General features: G+C 41.3%; 1 protein-coding gene across 2 annotated transcripts in view; it reads left to right on the forward strand.

Annotated features, from left to right (window-relative positions):
• The window catches only part of FMN1 (formin 1), a 391,026-nt gene that overhangs the window by 219,711 nt on the left and 143,346 nt on the right, over window positions 1-27,969 (forward strand). For both annotated transcript variants that reach the window (XM_029951580.1, XM_029951577.1), the window contains 3 exons: window positions 5,797-5,884; window positions 22,459-22,520; window positions 24,432-24,520. In XM_029951580.1, coding sequence (XP_029807440.1) covers window positions 5,797-5,884; window positions 22,459-22,520; window positions 24,432-24,520 — 239 coding nt within the window. The remainder of the gene's footprint in view (window positions 1-5,796; window positions 5,885-22,458; window positions 22,521-24,431; window positions 24,521-27,969) is intronic.

Consider the following 27,969-nt stretch of genomic DNA (forward strand, 5'->3'; position numbering starts at 1 on the left):
TTTGATTTCCAGGTCTGTCTTCTTGATATCAGTGTGTATTCCATGGCCAAGGTTTTATCAGTTACTATCCTGAACATTTAAGAATAAATCCAGTCAGGGGTCCCTGTGTGGCTTAGTTGGTTAAGCACCCAACTTCAGCTCAGGTCATGATCTCAGGGTTCGTGAGTTCAAGCCCTGCATTGGGCTCTCTGCTTCAGTACAGAACCCACTTCGGATCCTCTGTCTCTCTGTCTCCCTCTCTCTCTCAAAAGTAAATGAACATTAACAAAAAAAAGATTAAATCCAGTCAGCTCCCAAAGCCTTGCTTCATTTGAATATTCTTTGCAATTAGGTCAGGTGATGTTTTATTTGCCTTTTTGGTTCTCTTCAGCAGTTTTACCAAAGTGATTTTTATAGAAGTATAATTCACTAAACGAACTGTTTTAGGTATACAATAGAATGATTCCATATCTGTACATGTTGTAAAATGTTTGCCACAATAAGCGTAGTTACCATCACCCTACAAATTTACTAAACATTTTTTCTTGTGATGAGAAGTTAAAGGATTTACTCTTTTCACAGCTTGCAAGTATGTACTATAATATTATTGACTATGGTCACCATATTGTACCTTACATCAAGTACATACATGTGCATGCCATACATGCACGTAACATGCAAGCCATTACATACATGGCTTATTTATTTTGTAATTGGAATTTTTTTTATCTCTTGACACTCTCACCCATTTTGCCTGCTCACCTCAACCTTTCTCCCTTCTAACAAACACCATTCTTTTCTCTGTATATATGAGTTTTGTTTTGTTTTTTAGATTTCACATATAAGTGAATTCATATGGTATTTGTCTTTCTGTCTGGCTTATTTCACTTAACATAATATCGTCTAAGTCCATCCATGGTGTCATACTTGGCAAGTTCTCCTTTTTTATGGCTGAATTCTATTTGTGTGTGTGTGTGTGTGTGTGTGTGTGTGTGTCAGTGGACACTTAGGTTGTTTCCATATCTTGGTAATTATAAATAATACTGCAATGAAATCAGATGCATATATCTTTTCAAATTAGTGTTTTTATTTCCTTGGGATAAATACCTAGTAGTAGAATTGCTGAAATAAGATAAATGGTTTTAAATGACATGTTAGACCCAGTGGACTTAACAGATGTCTATAGAACATTCCATCCAAAACAACAGAATATACATTTTTTTCAAGTGCATATGGAGCATTCTTCAAAATAGGTCACAATGTTAGGCCATAAAATAAATCTCAGTAAATTTAAGAAGATTGAAATCCTATCAAACATCTTTTTTTCTGACCACAACAGTATGAGAGTAGAAATCAGTGGCAAGAAGTGGAAGAATCACAGACCAGTGGAGATTAAATGACATGCTGCTGAATAGCTGGTGAGTCAATGAGGAAATCAAAGGAGAAATTTAAAAAATATGCCTTGAGACAAATGAAAATATGATTCAGCAAAAGTAGTTCTAAGGGAGAAGTTCATAAAGGCAGAGATCCACCTCAAGAAACAAATAAAATCTCAAGCAATTGAAATTCACACCTAAAGGAACTGGAAAAAGAGCAAACAATGCCTAAAAGAACAAAATAACAAATGACAGAGTAGGAGTAAATGAAATAGAGACTAAAAAGACAGTATAAAAGATCGATGAAATTAAGGACTGGTTCTTTGAAAAGATAAACAAAACTGACAAATCTTTAGCTAGAGTCACCAAGAAAGCAAGAGGGAGAGCTCAAATAAATTTGGAAATACAAAAGAAGTTATAACTGATGCCACAGAAACACAAAGGAATGTAAGACTCTACTATTAACGATTATATGCCAACAAGTTGGACATACCCATGGCATGGATAAATCACTAGAAACCAAACCTTCTAAGATTAAATCATAGTAAATCTGAATAGACTGATTAGTAAGGAGATTGAATGAGTAATCAAAAATCTACCAATAAACAAAAGCCCAAGACCAGATGGTGTCACTAGGAATTCTACCAAACATTCAAAGAAGATTTAATACCTTTACTTCTCAAACTCCTCCAAGAAATTAGAGGAAGGAATGCTTCCAAACTCATTTTAAAAGGCCAGCATTACCCTGATACTGAAACCAGACATGAACACCACGCCAACAAAGGAAAATTACAAACCAATATTCCTGATGAACATAGATGCAAAAATCCTTGACGAAACATTAGCAAGCAGATTCAGCAATACATTAATAGGATCATATGCCATGATCAAGTGGGATTTATTCCAGGGATGCAAGGATGGTTCAGTATCTATAAATCAGTCAATGAGATACATCTCATTAACAAAATGAGAACAAAAACCATCATCTCAATAGATGCAGAGAAAGCATTTGACAGAATTCAGCATCCATATATATTAAAAATGATCAACAAAGTGGATAGAGAAGAAACGTAACGTAATAAAGGCCATATGTGACAAGCCCACAGCTAACATCCTACTCAAGACTGAAAAGCTGAAAGCTTCTCCTCTAAGATCAGGATCAAGATAAGGATGCCCTCTCTTGCCACTTTTATTCAACATAGTACTGAGAACTAGCCAGAGGAATTAGGCAAGAAAAAAAATAAAAGACATCCAGAAAGGAAAGGAGGAAGTAACACTGACTTTTTGCAAATAATGAGATTTTATATATAGAAAACCCTAATAGAAAACTGTTAGAACTAATACATGAATTTAGTAAAGTCTCAGGTATAAAATAAACATACAAAAATCTGTTGCATTTCTGTATACTAGCCGTGAATGATCAGAGAAATTAAGAAAATAATCCCATTTATAATTGTATAAAAAATAATAAAATATATGGGAATAAAGTTAACAAAGGAGGTGATAGACCTGTATAGTGCCAAGTGTAAGACATCGATGAAAGAAATTAAAGACACAATCGAATGTAAAGATATTCTGTGCCTATGGATTAGAAGAATGAATATTGTCAAAATGTACTACCCATAGCAATCTACAGGTTCAGTGCAATCCCTATCAAAATTCCAGTGAAAAAATTCTATTTTCACAGATAAAGAAAAAATAATCTTAAAATGTGTGTATAGAACCACAGAAGACAATCTTGAGAAAGAAAAACAAAGCCAATGTGATTTTTTTTTTAGATAACTAAGCTCTACAGACTTCACAAGGGCAAGGAGTTGATCTGCCTCAGGCACCTCTGTATGCTTGGGGTCCAAAGCAGTGCCTGGCACGTAGAAGATTCACAGCAGATACTTGTTGAAGGAATGACTGCATGGCTGAATAGTTACATAAAACTTATGTGGTTTTTCTTAATTTACATTGGGCTTTTAAAAATAATTTCACTTTATTTGTTTATTATTTATTTATATTTACAGAGAAAGATAGGGAAAGAAAGAGAGAGGTAGTGAGAGAGAGCGCACACGCATCCACATGCAGGCAGGGAAGAGAGACAGAGGGAAAGAGAAAATCCCAAGCAGGCGTCAGGCTCAGCATGGAGCCTGACATGTGGCTAGATTCCACCACTCTGGGATCATGACCTGAGCCGAAATCAAGAGTCAGTTGCTCAACTGACTGAGTGAGCCACTTAGGAACCCCCAAATCATTTTGCTTTAAATTCATGTTCTCAATCTAAGAAAAAGCCAGAAATTGCTTTTGTAAGGAAAATGTTTGAGGGGCACCTGGGTGACTCAGTAAATGAAGCATCCAGCTTCAGCTCGGTCATGATCTCAGGGCTTGTGAGTCTGAGCCCCAGGTAGGGCTCTGGACTGACAGCTCACAAGCTGAAGCCTGCTTCAGGTTCTGTGTCTCCCTCTCTCTCTGTGCCCCTCCCCAACTTGTGATTGCTTTCTCACTCGCTCACTCTCTCAAAAATAAGCATTAAAAAAGTTTGAAAAAAGAAAACATTTGATTATATATAATCTCTTTTGTTTTCACATACAAAAAAATAAAAAGACCAAGTACCTACCTTCCTAATTCCTTTAAAAACTCTTGAAATTCTGTATCCCTCAGGAATCTTTCTCTAAGACTATTGGAATGATTAAACACATTGGACTGAAAAATCTAGTTTCCTTTTATTTTAATGACATCCAATATTTACTATATTTGAGGTCTCGTAGTTACGTAAAAGTCATTCTGAGCAGGGAGCGGAAACGCTGGGGCTGGCGGTAACCGAGTCAGGATTGACTGATAGATCGGTAATTAGTCTTGGAACAAACTCCCATTGTTCATCATTGCTCAACCAGCAGCACAGTCGGTCTAGGGCCAATATAAATGCAGGTGTTTGTTGCTGTGTCTTCATTATATTTTGGTAAATGTGTGTAAGTACCTAAGTGGGAGGGGAAACACAGCTGTTTCGTTTAATTTGTATCTTATCTAGCAGAGTGCATTAAAAACACCTTATGATCTGGTGATGTTGGGTGTGCATTTTCTATTGATTTTTATAGCTGTGTCCCATGAAAGAAAAAACCTTTTTTTTTTTCTTGCCCCTTACTGGCCATTGTGTGATGTGTTAGAAGGAACTGATTTGGCTTACTAGCTTTAGAGAAGCCAAAACTATGAAGAGTTCTCTCTCCATGATTGGCAGAGAGGTATTTAGAGTTTATACAAAGACTGTGAAGTTTTGATATATATTAATATGAAAAAAAATTTTTGAAGCAATTTAAAATTAAGGCTTAATGTACAAAGTATTATATTGTTTATATTAAAAATAGCATCAATATGGACGAACCTAACTCTCCTCCAACTTTTATTTTATTTAAATAATCTATGTTGAGAATATATTATATGAGGTGCTTTAAAGATATTATATGAGTTTTAGAATAAATGTACAAAGTAAATACAGTCAGCTGTACTCCTAAGGAATAAATTAAACTCCTCCTAGAGGGTAAGTCACTTTCCCAAGGCCATTATCACTTGTAAACAGCTAACCGGCTGAGTTGAGATCCCACTGATCTCCCCCCTAAACCACGAGGCGGAAGACACGGCCAAGAAGATTAAAGGCTTCGAAGTGCCCCAAGAAGTAACAGTGTGCAAATGTGCCAGTGATACGTGGAAAAGCTGGCTACAAAATTACACATATGTTGTAATTACTCAGTGTTTGAATACAAAGAACCAAGTACAATATCACAAAGATTTTAGCACTTGTATTAGACTAATGGAGTTTGGGATGGTGTTTTTCCTTTATTTTCTAAAATATCTGTAGTTAGCAGCACCTGTGTGCCTCAGTCCGTTGAGTGACCAACTCTTGATTTCCGCTCAGGTCCTGATCTCGCGGTTGGTGAGGTCAGACTCTACGCTAACAGCGTGGAGCTTACTGGGGGCTCTCCTTCCCTCTCCCTCTTCCTCTGCCTCTCTCCTACTTGCACATGTGTACTCTCTCACTTTCAAAAACAGTATTTTTTTTTAAAGTATGGTTGTTGTTGTTTTTAATTTTCTTAATGTTTTATTTTATTTATGGTACAGAGAGAGACAGAGCATGGGAGGCGGGGGGCCACTGAGAGAAGGAGACACAGAACCAGAAGCAGGCTCCAGGCTCAGAGCTAGCTGTCAGCACAGAGCCTGACGCGGGGCTCGAACCCACAAACGTGAGATCTGACCTGAGTCGAAGTTGGAGGCTCAACCGACTGAGCCACCCAGGCACCCCTTAAAAGTATGGTTGTACATAAATCACTTCCACATTAAAATCTTGTTAAAATAGAGTGTACCATCAGTTTAGTTCATTGAATATCTAAAAACCTTAAATGGTATGCTTCTGAAAGATTGCACAGTCATTTGAGTGTATATTAACTTTACTTTTAAATTCCAGATCATCAAGTTATTGGATGGAAAGCGATCTCAAACCGTGGGGATCTTGATATCTAGTTTGCATTTAGAAATGAAGGACATCCAGCAGGGTAAGTCTTCTCGCCACTTTTTTCCAACTTTCAAATTTTTCCGCATTTTCTTGTGAAAAGTTTTAAACGTATAAATGATTGGAATGGTGTAGTAAGTCCCATGTGCTCAGTACCCAGCTACAAAACTACCGGTTCACTCCTGTTTCTTCTGAAGCACCCTCCCTCACCAGCTGGACTCTTACATTTACAATTCATCTCTTAAAAATGTCAGGACACTGATAAAAGGGGATGCTTTTTCAAGCATAATTCTAGTGCCATTATCATGCATTTAAAACCATTTACAATAATTTCTCAGTATCATCATATATGTAATTCTGATTTCCCCGATTGTATACACACTAATTCATCCATTTGTTTACAATTAGTTTGAATGAGGACCCAGACAAATTTCATGCATTTTCTTTGCTGTGTCCCTCAGTTTTCTTTTAATCTAGAAATTCTGCACTCTATCATTATTCTTTTTTTCCTTTGTAATTAATTTCTTTTGTAATTAATTTTTTAAAAAATCAGATCATTTGTCCTCTGGAGCTTCCCACATTTTAGATTTTCTGATTGCATTGCTATGTTCTCATTTATGTGTTTCTGTCCCCTGTGTTTCCTGTGAACTATTAGTTTAATCTAGAGACTTCATCCAGGCAGGGGAACCATACTTCATAAATGTTGTATATTATATCAAGAAATACATAATATCTATTTGTGTATGTTGTTAGTGGGCACCCAAGATCTGTGCCTAGATTCATGATTTCATTAGAAGTTTGCAAAATAATTACAACACTAACTCCATCATTTCTTCTTCATTAGCTGGAATACTTCTGTGGGGAAACTCTTGTATTCATCCACTTGGCTATGTCATTGTTTTATAATCCCTTCTTTTTTTCAAATGGTTTTTCAACTTGGTTATCTTTGGCCTAATTTGAAATATGACCTTTAAAAAGAGGAAATTTGACTTCCATCTATTTTTCTTCTTCTCTAGAAAAGTAGGCCAACAACCATCTTGCCTTTTCGAAATCTATGTTTTGCGTGTAAACAACACTCCCCTTTCTCAGTAATCAATTAAATGTAATCTCTATTTTAACATGTCATTGATCATATTTTCTGAATAGTGATACAATCTCTTGTAGATGGTGTCAGTAGAGTTTAGCATGGGTTTAGCAGGGGAGACACTCTCAAGCCACATTGTCCTGCGGGTTTCAGTCTATGTTGCCTCCTGGTTGTTTTGCTTTGGTACATGGCAGAAGATTCCCAGAGGTCCCGAACCAAAAGACACCTAAAATACATATGCTAGTTCTCCTCTCAAAGGAGCTTTGCCAAGGGTTTAAAATTTTGCTTTATTGCAAACATTAAAAATTCCATATAAAGCTAAAAATATTCTGAATTAGATGATAGTCATAGTATTCAAATGAACTCTGTAATATTTAAGCTGAATTAACTAGAAATAAATACATAAGTGTGAATATGAAACCTCAGAAAATGTTGCAGGAGTGGATTTGAATTTGCACAAGCGTAGCTAAAGGGGTCCAGCATCAAAATTAGGAAGGGATTCGTCAGTGATTTTAGGGGTTAGATCCTCTAGAAGAATTGAGTTTCAATTCAAAGCAGGAAACTGTCATGCTAATGAAAAAATGGAACAGATAATTCAGTAGGAAAGTTTATAGCCATTTGTCAAAGAGACTAACTTTTTTGACGCAGTCTGACTTTGGAACGGAATTCTCCAGATGTGGCGGCAGAGTCTTACCCTAAACAACAGTATTCTTCCTAAGTTTGGTGCAAATGAGTTCTACAGGGTTTCCTCGCCAAGATGTGTGGCGCTGTGGATTCAAGTCTTCACAATGACAACAGCGCCTTAGACTTTATTCAGTCCTTTCCAGGCACGGCCTGCTGTGGTACATCAGATGGCCGTGGGCTGAGTCTTTCCAGCCACGTGGTGTTCCAGTTACCAACTCCAGACTATAAACCTTCTTCCCATGGCACTTCAGCCTTGGTGGAGTGAACGCTCATTGTGAGTTAGATAAGAGATGAGTTCACCCATCCCTTTTCCAGGACTCTACTCTGGACAAGAACATGCTTATATGAAGCACTAGCGAAGGAAATGTCACTTGTAGGAGCACAGATTTCTAAGACTTGTGGGCCCCATTTTAGTCCTTTCTCCTGTTTTCAAGCACCTCCATTCCCCACCACAGAGTTGGCTTCTAGGTTCCAAAAAAAATCACCTCTATTCCATGTCTTCATTTAGTAATGCGTTCCAGATGAACATAGCCTGAGCTCAATTTTTCTTTAGAACCATTTGACTGACACTGGCATCTGAAGGTCACTTAGGAGCCCAAGCTGTGTCAGTTACATTTCATTCTGAGTCTGCATCTGGTCATGAATGGAATGCACTTGGCCTTGTGTTGTCATCCTGATGAAAGGACTCCCTGTGCTGATGTTGGCCCACAATGCATGTTCTAATGTGAGAGGGGCTGTAGTGAGATCTAATTGGGGCTGGCCAGCTGGCAGCCAGGCAAGGTCACACAGCACATCAGCCCTGGTGAAATGACCACAATTCAGAGGCCGTTCTTCAGCCTTTGGTCATACCTTTGTCTTTGTCAGTGCACAAAAACAGATGCACTAACTCGCATTTTCCAGACTCACAAGGTGCTGATGTATAAACCAAAAAGTGACAGTATTCACTTAGAGAAAAGACTTTTTCACAATGAAATATTTCTCACATCTGATCATTGTTACCTCCTTCTCATTGCCTCTCCTTGGCACTGTGTCTTTGCTTATGCTCTTTCTTTCCTAACTGGGATCACAGCTTGGTCACCCTGATAATAGTTTTAGGAACGTCCATTCACAGTTACCTCCCATAGGTGAATAATCCAGTATTTCCTGGTTTGAGTCTTAAAAAGCCACCTTGTCTTGCTTGTTGGTAAGGGTGGTCACTTCTCTGTTGTCCAGTAGACACCGCCTATGATCTGTGTTCAAGAAGTGGGATTTTAAGGTTCTGTACCTCCCAGTCTTAGAGCAAGTTTGCTCCTTTATGTCATGTTGTGTTTCTTTTCTAAGAATTTATCTGACAATCAAGCTTTGTTTTCAACTAATTGGGCTAATGTAGCACATATAAAGCCATTCAATTTTTTACATTGTAATTTAATTAAGAAAAATAGACTAAACCTTAGAGTAGATGGAATCAGACTGTCATATATTCCCTTTTGGTACATTTGGGCAAAGACTTCCTTCCTACCTTCCCGCCTCCCCTCCCTCAGTGAAGATGGATCGAATGCCAGTTTTATATCAGGCACCATGACTACCTCAGCACATAAGACCCAGACTTGAACATTCCCAGGAGTGCACAGGATGGTGAGACAGATGTGCGTAGGAGCCCAAGCGGGCATTAGAGCTGCTTACAAAATAGCAGAGTAGTATCAGGACTCCTCCTGTGAAACGTGAGCCTTTAAGGACAAAACAGTGGTCATCACACAGAGAAGAAGCTTTTCCAGCTGAGGAAAGAAGGCATGTGAAGGGGAGGTTCTTCTGGAATCTATAGGTCCCATGTGAATGTGGGTTGTTTCAGGCCTTGGGGCTAAAAAAACAAGCAGCATCCAGACCAGGAAGGGCCCTGAATATCCTCACATCATGTAGAATTGGGATATTATCCCATCAGTAACAGGGAGGCAGAAGTTAAGAGTTTCAAGACTGTGATCTAATTTTGAATACACAACCACCACCTCAGGCTGTGGAAGACGGGCCCGCAAGGCCTGGCGTGCTGTGGCCCCAGCTGGTCCCTCTTCCTTTCCTTGGCCGTTCTCGTTCCCCGCCTCACTGCACGCTAACCACGACGGAGCTCTTCGATTCCTTAAAATGGCCAAATGCTTTTCTTCTTCTGTGTCTTTGAAGGCATAGCACTTTTTTTTTAATTTTTTCAAATGTTTTTATTTATTTTTGAGAGACAGTGTGAGCAGGGGAGGGGCAGAGTGAGAGAGGGAGACACAGAATCCAAAGCAGGCTCCAGGCTCCCAGCTTTCAGCACAGAGCCTGATGCGGGGCTTGAACCCACGAACTGTGAGATCATGACTGGAGCAGAAGTCCGAGCTTAACCAGCAGAGCCACCAAGGTGCCCCAGCATGGCACTTTTTGAATGAGCAGCATTGCACATCCTCTGTGTTTGAAATGCTTTTCGACCCCACTATAGCCAGCTCCTTTCCTCTGCTAGATTTAGGCATATAGGGTCTCCCTCAGAGACCCTCCCTTATTGAAGGTACCCTGAGTTAATTCTCTTAGACTCTCCACAGCTCTCACGATTTCATTTGTTCATTTACTGGTGTTTTCATTTACATCTACCACCAGAATATAAGTTCTGAGAGGGAGATTGCTCAGTGATGTGTCCCTAGCACCCTGCAAATGTGTCTGGCACTTGGGTGATGATCATCCATCCAGTATCTTTTGAGTGGATAAACAAAAATTATCCTGAAGATGGATGAATCTGCTAGAAAGGGATTGTGGGGCGCCTGAGTGGCTCAGTCGGTTGAACATCCAACTTCGGGTCAGGTCATGATCCCATGGTTTGTGAGTTTGAGCCCCATGTCAGCCTCTGTGCTGACAGCTCAGAGCCTGGAGCCTGCTTCAGATTCTGTGTCTCCTGCTCTCTCTGCACCTCCCTTGCTCAGACACTCTGTCTCTCTCAAAAATAAATAAATGTGAAAAAAATTAAAAATTAAAAAATCTGTTAGAAAGGGATTGTGATGATTGAGATAATAAATGATGAAGGCCAGAACTAAGTTTGTGTCTGTAGAAATGTAGAGGAGACCACATACAAGGGCTATTTGGAGAGAGAATTGCTCCATTTAGCCACATCAGAGGCCATCTGTGATGGAGAAGTCATATATGTACGTTGGATTTCTGGCTTCAACAGGAATATATACAATGGCACCAAAACGTAAACTGGAAATACAGGAGAAAAAAGTATAGGTAGAAGCAGAAAGGTCAGTTCTGTTTTAGATGATCTGAGTCTGAAATAACTGGAGACATTGAAGCTATTGAGTTCACTTAGCATCTGAAAAGTATAGCCTGATGCTAAGTAGATAGAATTATGTTGGAGATACAACATCTCCAAAAAAGTAACCATCTTTATCTGTTTCTCTCCATCCAAGATGGTGTTGGGAGAAAGCAGAGTCTCTAAACTGACTGAAGTTTAAAGCACTGCATGACTAACAGCAGGGCCTTAGTTGTGGGGGAAGAATGGCTTCAGGAGACTGACCATAATACCCACAGCCCTTGTATTTGGTCCAGGAGAGACTCTGAATAAGTGATTTACTTCTTGCTGGCTTTCCATCTGCTAAACTGGATGACTTGTGTTTAGAAGCATTTGGCATCCTTGGACGCAGTGACTGCCTACATGATTGCAAATTAGTGTTTTCATTCCACGTTAGTGATTTCCTCTCATTCTTTTCCCAGGGGAGATGGAAAATTGCTGTTGACTGTTCTTGACATAAACCTCTGTATGCCTTGCAACACACTAGGTGCCAGAAACCTCTTGGCATTGATTTGGAATTTCCCGTACACTCACAATTTATATTTATAATATTTAATCTAACATCAAAATAAAACATTTTTCAGTTCAGTTCTTACCAGTCCAGAATCTCAGTTTGGGAGTCCAGTTGCATCAAAGACTATCTGTCTGTTTAGGAATCTCAAATCAAAATGTGGGAGGATATGCCTAGAATTTAAAACCCAGATCTGAGAATGCCCGCCGGACTTTGCCCCCTTTTACCTTTAGTTTCTAGAAATCTCTGTCCATGTTTATGCCAGGTGCCTAAAACATAATTTTACCAGGCATCTGAAATTCACCGTGAATTGCCTAGGATTTTCCTGAGGAACATTCTAACTCTAGCTTGGAAGACCTTTTCCTCAAGCCAGGTGGTCTCCAAAATTTTTATTGTGCTCTCTACCAGTAAAAGGTTTCAGAACTATGAGGCTTAAGCTGTGTTTTCTAAAACACGTATATTATGTAATTTTGTGACAGAACTAATATCCACATTATAAAACAAATGCCAAAATGTGAATTAAGGTGAGATTAATATTACTTTTCTATGCCTTACTAATTTCCATGGCTTTGGCTTCTCATTGGCTAATATCTCCAGGCTCAGTATAAACATAAGGATGGACTCATTATTAACAGTGGTGTATTTAAACCCACGTTTCAAATAGTCCCTTGATAAATTCTCTTGTAATATACGGAGGTCAGTGTCTTGGCAAATCTGATTCAACTGTCCTTGCTTTTAACTCATTCCGTGACTGGTGGAGACCTTGCACTTGCAGTCAAAGTGTCTCCTCTGCCATTTTCTTATTGTTGATGGATTATCTTCTGGGGTTTCTCTGCAGGAATCTTCTTTTATTTAAAAATTTTTTTTAGCATTTTTCATTTTTGAGAGACAGAGACAGAGTGTGAGCAGGGAAGGGGCATAGAGAGGGGGAGGCACAGAATGTGAAGCAGGCTCCAGGCTCTGAGCTGTCAGCTCACCAAGCATGAGATCATGACCTGGAGCTGAAGTCGGACCCTTAATCCACTGAGCCACCCAGGCGCCCCATTTGTAGGAACCTTCTGAAGACAACTTGTTTATTTTGCCCATTTTAGCTAAAACCAGACTGTAGACTCAGAATATTTCATTTAAGTGACCCCCCCCAAATCACAGTATATTGAAAGAAAAAGAACAAGTATGGGTGCTAAAGAAGGAGTTTACCCACCGAAGGTGACATGTGATCCCGACCTGCTGACATACTGAGTGAAGCTGCCAGGGTCAATCAACTTATTAAATATTAAAAGACTTCCATTTTTAAAATGACCTCTAGGTGATGGAAACAGCCCTCATACTTCCCTCTCCTTTTCCACCTTTATCTTCCCTCTGACTGAGTCTGAAACACCTGAGCCGCAGGGTCACACCCACCTCTTTCTAAGCCACTGTACATTCCTTCACTCACAGAGCTGAGTCCAGAAAGCAGAGGGTGGCATTGCTTTGTACTTTACCTTCAGGCAACTGGCTGAGACCATCCAATCTGCCTGGAATGTAATTTTGGCTTAAAAGAACCAGAACTAATGGAAGAACAGAAGCAGCTTAACCCAAACTTCTTCATTCCACTGCCCTACGGAGAACAGAGCAGAGGAAGGAGGGGAGGTTTTGTGAGTTCTGTGGCCAGTGCCCTTCTTTGAGGTTTGAACCATGGACAATTTTAATTACACCTATAAAATGGTACCTTGGGCACCTTCAGGCATAGAACATACTTGAACTTAGGTGAGAGTTGGGAGTTTTGCTTTATAAGACTGAGTGATTCTGAGTTTGGGGGATAGATAAGTGTCCCTTTTGGGACAGTCGTTTCTTCCACCTCCCAGCCAGCTCCTGTTTACTGTGTCATTTACACTTGTCTTCTATTTCCATCAAAGCCCAAATTAAGGTCTGTACCAACTAGTGTGACACACTAGCAGGCATTTGGCAACGTAGATATAGTCCCTTGATAGTTCTTGTTCTTTATGGGCCTGGGGGCACCTTTTGTTTGCATTTCTTCATTCTTTGTGCCTTTGCTGCTTCTTTTAGTCTGTTCCAGCATGTAGTAGAGAATTGCGATTATGAATATCTTTGCCAAAAGTAAGACTTTATATTACTCTAGATTGTATTTTCTTTTCTTTTTTTTAATGTTTTTTTTTTATTTATTTTTGAGAGACAGAGACAGCACGAGCAGGGAAGGGTCAGAGAGAGGGAGACACAGAATCTGAAGCAGGCTCCAGGCTCTGAGCTGTCAGCACAGAGCCCGACGCGGGGCTCGAACCCACGAACGTGAGATCTCACCTGAGCCGAAGTCGGAGGCTTAACTGACTGAGCCACCCAGGCGCCCCCGGATATGATTTTAAGCTGCTTAGTAATTGGTGCCTTTAGCGTTTCATCTGGATACTTGCATAGAGCTAGGCTTTGTGTGTACCTACATCTGCACCGAGGTGCCTGATGCCAGAGGTGGAACGGAGTGGTCAGTAGGGAAAAGTGAGGCATAATGAGAAAAGGTTGTAGGAGATCGATGACTATGGCAAAGAGACCTGGTTATAGACCTCTCAGTGCGGGCAGGCTCTCCCCCACTCCACGCCTCAATCTACCGGGCCCCCTTCTTTTCACCTCTTGCTAAGTTTTACCCTGAATTTGTCTTCCCTCTGTATGACGGCCTCGTCATCACAAGGCGAGCCTGTGGGAAATGTTCCTGCTGGACCCTGCCTCAGCTCTGGGATGCCACCACTGCCTCATTCCGTGACCCCACATCCTTGCCTTTTCTTTGGTAGAGGTCAGGGTAGTTGGCGTGTGGGAGTTTTGAGGGCTCAGTTAACTGAGAGTTTTAAAAACCCAAAGCCTTGTATGATATGGTCCCCATTTCATTGTCTTCCTCTTACAAGTTGAATATTTATTGAGCCCTAAGAAAATCAGTAATTTGGACAAAACAGCTAAGTTTTATGCTGGCCATTTGGAAGTTAATGTTAAGAAAATAATTTCTACTAAAAGAGTCAATTAATCCTATTAATCTTGACTTTCATGGGCTGAGAATAAATCTAGTCCATTTGCAAATAATTATTAAACATCCACTTTGCGCAAGGTGTTTGTGTCAACCACTTAAGGAAATAGAAGGAGCCATATACTGGGCAGCACAGAGGCGATTTTGAAAATCAACATCAGCCAAAGCCTAGCAAGCCCCCCGCCCTATCGGTCTGTGGTATCTTCCGTACCTTGGGTGACCAGATTTACTTTGCTAATCTAACAGACTGAGGAGTGTGCCTTTACTTCCTCAGTCTTCCACGTGTTTCTTGCCCAAAGGGGCTCTTTCAGTCAAAAAGAATAGCTCCTTTAAGTAAATGCTTGTTTTTTTACTAATTAGAAGCCCTTTGGACAGCAAGCAGTCATTTTTGGTTTATTTGGAAATGGTACACTTGGGGATAGAAAGGAGTTCCGGGTTGAAAATGGCTAAAGGGCTGAGAGAATTCCTACATATTCTTCCTGCTTACCCTGGTCTTGTGAAAAGCCGCCTCCAACTGGAGTGGGAATTTCCCTATCGCGTAAGACCCTGACCCTGTGCATGTGCCTGAAGCAGGCACATAGTTTTTATGTGTGCCTGTTAGTTTGAATCTGTGATACTGATCTGCTTTTTGTCCCTGCTGACGGTTATTATATCTTAATGGGCAAAACACTACTCTAATGATCCTTGTGTATATAATTCTTGGAGTACAGAGCAGGCACCAGAGGACCACATAAAAATGTTTGCCTCAATTTCCCTGCAAAAAAGGGGCCCAGAAGCCAGACTTGACCAAGTAACAGATTTTTAAAGGTAAAGGAACCCAATAAAATTACCAGCTTTTCACAGCGTGTGTCTATTTCCTTTCGACATATTGTGAGGTGTAGGTGAAATATTCTAACTGAACTGACAGTGTGAGTGGGGATAACTAAGGAGAGGGAGATAAAAGTAGAAACCACCAGCCATGATTGATATCGCAGTAGCAGGGAGTTGTCGGGTCTCCCCTTTGTGGATTTGATGCTTCACCTTTCTGACACCATTTGAAGGAGTTGTTGGTATAATGAGCCCCATACAGATGGGAACAAAAGCTAGAATGACCCAGAATTACTGTATCAGGGCTTTGCGGCATGCTGTAGAGTTGTGTAGGCTGGTATTTGCTTATCCAGTTTATAAGATACAAGGGATTGTGTGTGTGTGTGTGTGTGTGTGTGTGTGTGTGTGTGTGTGTGTGAGAGAGAGAGAGAGAGAGAGAGAGAGAGTGAGTGAGTGAGCAAGAAAGACAAAGTGTGCTTCTTAAAGTATAAAATGCAGAGAGTTACCTAATCTCAGGCAATTGCAAATATATTTTAATCAATGGCTGATTTCTTTCTGTATTGTAATCATCAGTGAACTAATTAATGGGCTTATGTAATGGTTAGAAGTTAGATGATAAGTGCCTTCAAGAATAGACTCTCCAGGGGTGCCTGGGTAGCTGAGTCAGATAAGCATCTGGCTTTGGCTCAGGTCATGACCTCATGGATCATGGGTTCGATCCCCGCGTCAGGCTCTGTGTGGACAGCTAGCTCAGAGCCCGGACCCTGCTTCGAATTCTGTACCTTCTCTGATCCCCTGCTCACACTCTCTCTGTCTCTCAAAAATAAATTTAAAAAATAAAAAGAATAGACTCCCCAGGCATCTGAGTGGATCGGTCGGTCGAGGGACTGACTTCGGCTTGGATCACGATCTTGCAATTTGTGGCTCAAGCCCCACATTGGGCTCACCGCTATCAACCTGTCAGCTTCAGCCCACTTTGGATCCTCTGTCCTTCTCTCTCTGCCCCTTCCCCACTTGTGCTCTCTCAAAAATAAATATTAAAAAAAAATTGACTCTCTAATACACTATGCCAGTATTTGTGGAATAGAATGATCAGGTACTGATTCTGGCCCTACGTAGGCACTTACACAATATTTGGTGACTAGCAGGCAGAATTATGTGCATGAAAACAGCTCTTCTAGGAATCCTCGCATCCATGCCGTTTTCTACTTTTTAGACCTTTGGCCAATAATCTAACCTTCATTGCCTACCCTGTAGGACAGAAATAATAGAAATAATTTCCTTAAGTTCCTGGACTCAACCAGGATCTCTCTTCAGAGTGCTTCTTCCACCTCTGAATTTTATTTTCCTTTTTTCCTTTTGTTTTTGAGATCCTTACATGGAAGAGGGAAAACCTCAGTGGAATACTTGGCATTGACACCAAATCAATCTCTAATTTTTGCTTCATGAATAGTTTTCCTCTCCCCAGTTCCTTCCCCAAGTTCTAGGGGGCAAGATCAACAGGCATATCTAACTCTTTTTTTTTTTAATTTTTAAAAAATATTTATCCATTTTTGAGAGAGAGAAATAGGGAGTGCAAATGGGGGAGGGACTGAGAGAGAGAGAGAGAGAGAGAGAGAGAGAGAGCAAGTTCACGCACGGGAGAGAGGGAGACATAGAATCCGAAACAGGTTCCAGTCTCTGAGCTGTCAGCACAGAGCCTGGCAAAGGGATTGAACCCACAGACCACAAGATTATAACCTGAGCTCAACGGACTGAGCCACCCAGGCGACCCCAGGCACATCCAGCTCTTAAGCTCCTCGGCCTGTGTCTGTGGGTTGCCCAAAGCTCTTCCTCATTGTAGATGCAGAGCCTCCGGTGGTTTTCACTCCAGCTTCCTCAGTTCCGTAGCTAGTTAGAGATGCCATTCGGTAGTGCTCTGTAGCATCCTACTCCTCTGCCCTGTGCTTTCCCTCCACAGTACTCGCTACCTCTTATACCTCTTATTCACTGGAATAGATTCTAAACCAGTGTTTTCCAAATGTTGACATGTCCTGTAGAATATAACTGTTTGGTTCACTACACTGCTCATAACTGCTCAATGCCTCCATGCTGTGGATTGAGTGCCTTACAGGCTTTTCATCATGGCATTCAGAATTCTACCAATCTTAGTCCAGCCTAGAATTAACGCTCTCTTCGAGCCAAGATGGAACTACGTGCCCTTGCCTGCACCTTCCATGAGCCTGCCTGTGTCTGCTTCTTCCATGTGAAATGTCTCACATCCTTCCAGTTGATACTCACTGGCACTTATTGTAAATTTACAGATTGTCACTTCTTGGGATGCATTTGGTTCCATTCATTGTAATTCGTAAATGAGTGTCTCAGGTGTCTGCCCAAAGCAATAGAACCATTGAATTTTTACTTGTAACCTTTTCACCTAAGGTGATATTGCTGTTTAAAACATTTTTGGAGGTGAAGAATGAAGGAAAAGCTATTTTCCTTATTCTTTCCTTGAAAAAGAGACAATTTACTTGCGAAACTTATTTTTTGGTACAGATTATTCAGGCAAGTGGTCTATCTACAGGGAGTGTATGGATGAGGGCATGATTATTCAACCAGACCAGATAAACCTTGATTTCTTACCAGGGACTAATGAGGGTGAGCAAACAACCCTAATTCAGACACACCCCTTATAAGACCATATTTTCATCTGCCAAAATCTTATCCCTTTATAAAATTTGTTTTCTTAGGGCACGTGGGTGGCTTAGTCAGTTAAGTGTCAGGCTTCACCTCAGGTCAGGATCTCACAGTTCATGGGTTTGAGCCCCATGGTTTGTGGGTTTGAGCTGTCTGTGCTGACAGCTAGCTCAGAGCCTGGAGCCTGCTTCAGATTCTGTGTCTCCCTCTATCTCTGACCCTCCCCTGCTCGCACTCTCTCTGTCTCTCAAAAATAAATAAAAACATGAAAAAAAAATTTTTTAAACCTGTTTTCTTTTACAAGACCCTGTGCTCTCTTTATCAGGAGACTTTTCCTGATACCTAAAAGAAGGACTCCACTGGTGTTCCTGTAGCCTCTATCCTGCCCCACACTTATCCCTGTGACATACCAGGTGCGAGGCCAGGTGCTGGGGTTATCAGGATGCATAGACACCATCCCTGACCACCAGGCTTGCTCATTCCGGCAGAGGAGGGAAACTGTTCTGCTACACACTGTTAATACATGTTCTTTATGAGACTCTCTTCCCCTGTGTAAAATCCACATGCAGGTGAAAGAGGAAGAGAGCGAGGACTTAAGAATCTGAAGGTCAAGGGGCTCCTTCCAGGACTGGAAATCTTTCCCCTGGGCCTTGGGGGAGATGTGTGGGAAGGGCAGAAGCCTTGGCGTATTGCCCCTAACAGCTGGAGCACAGGGGGCCTGGAAGAAGTGGAAGTGGTAGGGGATGGGATTAGAAGTGTCGCTTGGAGCTGGGAAAGGAATGAGCTTAAACATCAGGCCAAGGCATTTGGGTTTACCCAGTGTTTAAAGGAAAGATGTATGAGGTATTGTAAGCATTGAAGTAAAATGTTGAGACCCGTGGTTTTAAAAATATAATGGGGGCAGGGCACCCAAGTAAATCATTTGATTAAGGGTCCAACTTTAGCTCAGGTCATGATCTTATGGTTTGTGAGTTCAAGACCCACATCGGGCTCTCTATTGTCAGCACAGATCCTGCTTCAGATCCTCTGTCCCCCTCCTTCTCTGTCTGTCCCCTGCTCATCCTCACATTCTCTCAAAAAACCATTAAAAAAAAAAATAACCGTGGAGGTACGATGAATAGTGGATTGATGGGAAAGATGGAAATATTAGATGACACTGAGGTTGACTTTCTGAATTGACCCAAAGGTAACTTGTATTTCTTGTAAGACACTGGAACCATTATTTTTTGTAATTACAATGTTTTTGCATATACCTTTACTATTAATAATGGTTCCTGAAGTTGGGCTTCAAGTGGGGATTTGAAGGACCAAAAATTTTTAATAGCACTACTCCTATTTGAAACACTCAGGAATTCTGGAAAGTTTCCTTTATAACACCAACTACTCAGTAGTTGCGCTCTACTTTCTCTCATTCTTTCCAGATGTTAAAGGAAATAAGGCATGAACAAGCACTAAAACACATTACTTTTTTAAGTTTATTTTTTTTGATGTTTTTAATGTTTGTTTATTTTTGAGAGATAGGCAGAGGGGCACCTGGGTGGCTCAGTTGGTTGAGCGTCCAACTTTGGCTCAGGTCACAATCTCATGGTTCGTGGGTTTGAGCCCCATGTTGGGCTCTGTGCTGACAGCTCAGAGCCTGGAGCCTGTCTTCAGATTCTGTGTCTCCCTGTCTTTCTGCCCCTCCCCTGCTCATGCTCTCTCTCTCTCTCAAAAATAAATAAACATTAAAAAGATTAAAAACAAAAGAGAGACAGAGACAGAATATGAGTAGGGAAGGGGCAGAGAGAGAGGAAGTCACAGAATCTGCAACAGGCTCTAGGTTCTGAGCTGTCAGCCCAGAGCCTGACATGGGACTTGAACTCACAGACGGGAGGTCATGACCTGAGACAAAGACATACACTTAACTGACTGAGCCACCTAGGTGCCCTTAAAGTTTATTTATTTATTTTTGAGAGAGAAAGCAAGAGCAGTGAGTGGAGGAAGGACTGAGAGACAGGGAGAGAGAGAGCATCCCAAGCAGGCTCAGCACTGCCAGCACGAAGCCTGACATGGAGCTTGAACCCATGAACCATAAGATCATGACCTAAGCTATAACCAAGAGACAGGCACATAACTGACTGAGCCACCCAGCTGCCCCACCACGTGTATATTTAAAATCTTACTAGTCATCGTTCATTGGTACTGGTTTGAATTCATATCATTATCCATGTGCTATGCCAAGCATACATATTCCGCTGCTTAATATTTCCAGTACGTGGTATTAGACCCATTTTATGGATCGGGTGAGGCTTGGACTCTTTAACCTGCCAGAATCACATAGTGAGTAAATTTTGCTCCTTCCATGATAGTCATCTTGGTATTTTTCTGTACCTTAAGCTTGTTCCTTCTTCAGAAAAATCATCTTTTGCAGTTATCTTTTCCTAGAATGCTCATCTCCCGAACATTCACAGAACTGACCTCTTCAGCTTTTAACTTAAATATTTGTTGCTTCCTCCAAGAAGGCTTTATTAACCATCCAATGTCATGATGCTCATTTCTCTACTTTTTTCATGGTATATTGTTATCTGAAATTCTTTACTTATTTTCTGCCCCCTCAGTTAGAGTATAAATTGCATGAGATCAAGTGTTTGAAACTCCTATACACTTTGGATTTATATAATCACAGCATTAACAGTTTCTAGAACTTAATATGCATTCAACGAATATTTATTGAAGGGCCGGGTGAATGAGTGAATAAATGTCTCCAGAGCTCATGCTTGCTCTCCAGTTCCATTTCCTAGATGTTTCCTTTCTGTTACCTACCACACTGGAGAAGAATTGGCTGACCGTACAGCCTGTCACACTGCATAGCTGGGACCCAGACTGATTAACTTGTAAAAATCAAGTATTTACTCACCAGCACAACCCACAGGTCCTTCTCTTTCTCATTAGTTAAGACCAACTGGTTACGTGTAAGCTTGCAGTTTATATAGAGTACCTACAGTGTGGGATTAGTTTAGAAGTGAAGTTCTCTGATAACTCGTTTGTAGAACTTCACCTTTTCTTATTGCAAAACTGCTGACTGACTGTTATAGGAGAATTTGAATTTAAATAAATCAGACATTGTTCCTGGTTGTTGTTTTTTTAAAGCATGAGACATGTAAAAATTCCTGGTCTGTCTAATAAATTAGTAAATTCATATTATCTCCACACACAAAACAACCATCCTGGGAGAGTAAATTCTTTCATTCTTTCCTCAAACTACATTTTTCTTCGGTGGTTTCAGATTGGCCTTTGTAAAAGTGTGATTTTTCTTTGTCTTAGTGGGACCTGAGTCAACTTTGTCACTAGCATATTAACCTCTCCTTTCCCCACACTCCCATATCTAAGAATAGCCTGTTGATTAACCCTAAGTGAGAGAAGGTGGCCTGCGGAGGAATTTTAAGTACATTTCTCGGTGTTCTGTGAAGTTACATGATCTTAGCTCAGTTAATTAACTTTGTTAAAATTGTATAAGGGGGTTCATACAATTCAGCTACAGAAGACGCAAAACCTTTGAAAGGAACCTGCCCTTTACCTTGATCTCTACCTTCTCCAGAAAACATGCTGTAATGCCAATGAACAGAATAATGGTTGACGAGCAAAATTTTAAGGCATTCTAAATATCACTGGGTTGGTTTAATAAAATTAATTAGCCTGCCACAGAGAAAATTTACTAGCGTGCTGGTTAATTTCACAATGTAAAGTCAGAGAAGGGAGGTGGGGTTGAGGGAACAAACCTTATTAGTTTTGAATAATTATTTAAAGATGTGGAACTGCCTATTCCAAACACTTTGATTGCCAAATCCATTAGGCTTTACAATCTCAATGTTCGTATCCCAGTATATATAGGAAGGAATCTCTCTAGGTGAAATCATGTGCATATTAGTTAACAGCTAAATGACTTAAAAATACGGAATAACAAGTAGAATCCTAATAAAACCATGGGAATGAGAACTTGCCTTAAGACTAACTCATGGGAGGTTTCCATAATCTTAATTTGCCATTGATGCAATTATTGCTTTTTCTTGTCTTTTTAATCCAAACAAGATGTTTGCAGTGGCCATGGAAAGGTGCCTAAATCACATGCCTGGATTCATTTAATTTGCCAACATTGTCTTTTTTTCTCTCTTCTTGGTAATGGGCAAGAGTCAGTTCTGGTGCATTAGGCACTAAATCTCTTCAATTACCAGCCGGGAAGAAAGATTTAAAATTGTGGTTCAGACCTACAAACTGATTTAGTTTTAAAGCACAAACACTTCTCCCATGGAGCCCAAATTAAACGGCAGAACGGACGCAGAACTTGAGGAATTAAACCAGGCAGGGCCAAGGCTCAGGCCAACTCTAGGAACCATTTTGGTTTCTTTCATTGGAGCCCCCATGGTACAATAGGAAAGGGAGCAAGACCATGTTAGAGGACACAACTGTGTAAGAAAGTGCAGTTGTTCTGTTGCCTGAAAGCTAGATGTGGAATACGTGTTAGTGTGGGCGAGTCTAATTAAACTTCTGATCTTTTTTTCCCTCTTTTCTTTTTGGGTACTTGGCAGCCATTTTCAATGTGGATGATTCTGTGGTTGATCTGGAGACCCTGGCGGCCTTATATGAAAATGTGAGTATCAAAGACCTCCAGAGCCAGAGTTTCCAGATTTTCATATCTTCGCTAATTAAAAAAATGTTTAGGTCCAAAAACCGGTCTTATGTGATTCCTTCTGCTCCCCCCACCAAATCACTGAGCCATTCATGTTCTTTGGCAGAGACAATTTTGACATAGCATGGAAGAGATTAAGGCATAGTTTCCATAAACATAAGCTCAAATGAGAGCAGATGTGAGAAAAGCACTAGGTTCTGACTCTGCTGTACTATCAGGGTTAGCAGATCTCTTTGCACACCTGCATGGGAGGGTGGTTCAAGGTGGAGACCCTTCCTCCTGTGCCCCTAACCTAGCCCTGAGGCTTGCTGTCAGAATGAACAAAGGTGAGCTACCAGCTTACTGTTGGTGTACATGCCTGTTCTCCTCTAATGAATGGGAGTACCAATACTATCTTGGATGAATAACTTTAGACCAAATGAGCTGATGACATTGACTGTGGGAAGTAGTATAAGATGGTGAGTGTGTGCTTTGGATTTGGAGTTGGACAGTTTTACATTTGAGGTCCCATTCAGCATACTGCTGAGTGACTCTGGATCAGGTAAATCCCTTGAGCCTGTTCGATCATCAGTAAAATGGGATTATAATGGACTCTGTCTGGTTTTTGTGAGTATTATAACAGAATTCACTAGAAGTAGCAGTCGCAATATATTTTGAAAATAAACAGCACCAGACATATATATGGTCTTTAAATTTGGGCAGCATGTGGAATCACCAGCAGAATTGGCAGGCTTTCCTGAGAAGACAACACAGGAGAGTCAGAGTTCCCGTGCTTGTTAACATTTCTGGTTCACTGACTCGGTTAGGATTTGAAAATAGAATGAACCAGAATCTCTTTACTAAAGTGATATTTCCCAGGAAGCTGCCCAGAGCTCTGTAGTATGCCTTGGTCACCAAGCTTAAAAAAGTGATTCATTTCAATGCTTATGTCCCCTTGGACCTTAAGTCTCATATAGAAAATCTCCAAAGCATAATAATTAAACCTTCTAGTGAGACTGCCAGTTCCTTACACATTTTTACATATATATATATACATATATAATACATACTCAGTACAACTGAGATGGAACTTCTTCCATTCCATCAGTAAGGCCTACAGTAATAGACAAGAGGGTGCAGAAATACCAGGTCATTGGTAGCTAACACTGTATTTTCTGAGTACCTGGAGGGCAGCATGGTCTTATGGAAGAAAGAGAGATTCTGAGTCAGGACCTTTCTCCAGTGCTTAGTGTGAGCCTACATAGAATCATCTCTGAAAAACGAAGATACAATAGTTGATACTGAAGGACTTTCCAAAAAGCCAGCGTGCCTTCTAGATGCTTTTTGTTGTTACCATGAGCTCAGGACTGTGCATGTACGAAGTACTTGTTAGCTCATAGAAGAGGAAAGCTGTATGCAACTGAAATCGTTGGATAAATTGAGAAACTCTGTAGCTAAATGCCAAAATAAGCAGTACAGATGAATGTTTACTTAATCCAGAAAAAGAGAAGGTGAAGACTAGAAATTAAAAGCTAGGAGCCTACGGGAGTTAGGAGAGCTGGTCTAAGGGTCCAGAAACAAATGCTAAGGACAACTGACTGATACATGCTTACAGGGAATTCAGAAGTAGCAATCAAATGTTTTGACTTCTGTATCCACCTGCAGTCACTTGTTAGGACCCTTTGCTTCAGCCAGCAATTTGCATGCATCAGAGTCACCTGGAGGGCTTGGTGCCCCCCCCCCCCCACTCCCCAGCCCTGGAGCTTCTTATGTCTGGGGTAGGGCTAGTTATTTGCAATTCTAACTAGAAATGCAACTTTGAGACACGTTGCTTTAGACAGATTCTCATTGTTTATTTTGCATGTGCTTTGTTTGGTTTCTCTTTTAACACAGAGAGCCCAAGAGGATGAATTGGTTAAAATCAGAAAGTATTATGAGACATCCAAAGAAGAAGAATTGAAGTTGCTGGATAAACCCGAGCAGTAAGGACCCTTGAACACTTTTCTGTTAGGCCACAAGGAGAAGTGTCATCTCTGTCCTCCTTCCTCCCAGCTGTGAATAATTGCACCTCTACTGTGCCATGAGCTAACTCATAGCACCATATCCCTGCGACCTATTGCATGCAGCAGAATGACCTGACTGCCCAGAAAAGCAGCCGGGGGATTTGTGGTGCTGGATATAATATGTCTCAGCCCTTTCCCCATCCCTCATGATTCCCCTTTCTTGTTCTAGCAGCTTGTTAATTCCTCCCAGACTAAACATTCTGGCCAAAAGGGTAACTGAGGAAGGAAGAAGTCATTGCTCTGTTTAAGGTTCTGCTGATGCAGTTGAAAAGATGATGTCAGAGTCACAGAATTCAAGTGGATTTTCCTAAATGTCATGTCCGGTAAATGTAGTCTGAATGTGCCAGCTTTCCCCCCGAATCTCTCCACCTGCTCTGCCCAATGTACATGTGACCTTTCCATCCTCTTTGTACGTGCTTGTTCTCTGTTCACTATCTGGAGTTGTTTGCTCTCTGGTTCAGGCTGTCGTGTCACAGGCTCTGAACACCTAGACCTCCAATGAGTAATTGAGTGGCTCTTATCATTGCTGGGCTCTTGGGGTCTGCAAACCACTGACAAGCATGTGGGGTTCTGCAGCCCCTGTGTCCCAGCTGGCGTTTTGTGGCCCAGGACTGAGGATGTGGAACGGGTCCAGAGCAGGTAGAGACATCCTATGCCTTTAAACACCCTTCAGTGCTTTGTGTCCAATTCAGGCCACTCCTCTCAGTCTGGAGATGAGACAGGGGGTAAAAAAAGAAGAAACTAAGCAGTCAGGTTTTCGGTAACCAGTAAGCCCTAGAGACATCTAAGTTTCTTTGGCTTGGATTAAAACTTCCATGTCTTGCACTTGGGTCCCCTAGAATGCCCCACTCCTCTTGGACTGCCTGGCATTCAGGTCTGGGAAAATACCTCTAAATGACTGGGTGGGTGACTTCTAGGTTTATTCAGTTTTTGAGAAGCCATCATGATAATTTGGGGAACCTTAGATGAATTGTTCTCCCACGGAGCATAGGCCAGAAACCACTCCCCATGCTGCCCCTGCCCTGCCCCAAGTAGTTCAAGAGGCCCAGGAATATTGTGTGTCATTGCAAGTGGGGTTCTACTGCCCTTCTGGTCTGCCAACTTGAGCTACCCTCCCTACTAACTCCTGCCCCTGACCAATCCTGTGGTCCACTCCCAAGTCATGTTTCCTAATATAATAGATTAATTCCCACTAAGGTGCTAATGACTGAATGTGGAATGACTAATAATGGGATATTTAGACACTGACAAGGCCATGGGGAGTATTTGAAGACTGTCTTAGCCTGGGTTGCTATAACAAAGTAGTCCAAAGGGTGACTTATAAACAACAGAGATGTACTTCTCACAGTTCTGGAGATTGGAAGTCTGAGATGGAGGTACCATTATGGTTGGGTTTTGGTGAGAACCCGCTTTCAAGATGTAGACTGCTAACTTCTCTTGGTGTCCTTACATGGCAGGAAGCAAAAAGATGGAAGCAAGGTCTTATGTCTCTTCTCCTAAGGGCACTGATTTTGCTCACGAGGGCTCAACCTTCACGACTTAATTACCTCCCAAAGGCCCTACCTCCTTATACCATCACATTGGGGGTTAGGATTTCAACAAAGACATTTTTGGGGGAACACATTCAGTCCTTAACAGGGACAGTAGCGCATATCAAGCATCTGGGTAGTGCCAATTATGCCATCCTGGGCAATGAGCTCTAAGCCTGAAGTTTGCAAGCTTTTCATGTAAAAAAAATCAAATAGTATTTTAGGCTTTGTTGGAAGTACATAAATCTGTTGTAGTGCAAAAGCAACCAAACACATGGGCATGACTGTGCATCAGGAGAGTTTTGTTATGGGCACTCAAATTTGAATTTTATACTAATTGTGTAGCTGTCATAAAATGTTATCTATTGATTATTTTTCAACCATTTAAAAATATAAAAACCATTCTTAGTTGGTGAGCCATACAGAAGCAAGTGATAAGCTATCTTTGGCCCCATGCTCTGGGAGGGGCTGACCCAATGAAATGAACAGTGGGTTTCTGCTACTGGAAGTGTTTCCCTGTTCCTTATACGTTCATGTCTTTCTAGCATTATTTTTTTTTTTTTAAGATTAATTGCCAGGACACAGAATAATGGTGGCAGGTAATTAACAGATAAACTCCTGCTGATGTTGATCTGATGAGCTGATGATCTGGGTATTGATGATCTGGATAACAGAACATTTTCAAAGTTTATAAGTAGTCATTGCAATGGCTTCCCAAAGATACTAAGCAATTACTGACAGCAAAGAGGACTGTTATGTTTTCCTGGTCAGGTGATGTGCTCAGGCTCAGCTGCTGGAGGGTGAGGTGCACAGGGGTAGGGGCTTCAGGCCTAAGGAAATTCACCTTGGCTCTTGACCTCCTGCACAGCGCAGCATTTGTGTGATTTTAGCCAGAGTCTGATTTCCTGGCAACGTATTTGCCATTAGCTCCAAGTTAGTTGACTATAAGCATGTTTTACATACTGGAAAATATGAATCATTTCTAGTTTCACCACTGCAATTTTCTAAGATCTTTGTGATGCCCAGTCCTATAAATCATAGCATGGAGAGGTTGGTCTCATTGCTCACCTCATCAGCTTTCTTGTAGCGCAGGAACAGATTTAGAAAGCCATTTCCCATAGAGGTGTCATCTGCTTGGGCCTCGGGTTTTTGATGGCCCTCAGTCCTTTGCATTCTGCCTTGCGATGGTGAGGAGATGAGGTGAGGCTCTATTGGACTTGAGTTGGCTGAACACATGCCTTTTGCAGCCTAGATCGAGGACACCATGTGCAGCCCATTGGGGCGACCCCCTTCAGGGTACCCAGTTTCCTCAGCATCCTCACAAACACACTGACTTGGTGAAACAAGGCTCTGAGTGTACTCCCCTGTGGAGGAACAGTGTCCATTATGCTGTGTGCACAGCCCTGTGCGCACACATCTGTGATGGTACCATTTAGGAGTTTAGGGGATGATCAACTAAACATCAGTCCCTTGAAACAGCGGGCCATATAGCATCATTCCACCTGTCGGCTGAGATGGTGCTGTGGATGGGAACCCACACAATGTCATGTGCAGAACTTCTCTCCTAAACACAGACTGGGGTTACAGCCCCTTCCTGGGACAATGAACCTGCGCTGGGAAAGAATGAGAAGATCCCTAGTTTGTGGCTTCTTTGTTGTTGTTTAGTTCTCTTTATAACTGGCCCTAGAGTATAAAGTTAGACTAGACTGACAGGAAGTAAATTTACACATATTAATAAGTACCAAGGCCCAATGCCCCAGACCCATATCTGGGGATTTGCAAAAGATGTCTTATCCCTGTTCTTAGGGAGAGAATATAAAGCACAGCTTGCGGGGTGGG

Source organism: Suricata suricatta, chromosome 9 (assembly GCF_006229205.1).
Source record: "Suricata suricatta isolate VVHF042 chromosome 9, meerkat_22Aug2017_6uvM2_HiC, whole genome shotgun sequence".
Taxonomy (NCBI): domain Eukaryota; kingdom Metazoa; phylum Chordata; class Mammalia; order Carnivora; family Herpestidae; genus Suricata; species Suricata suricatta.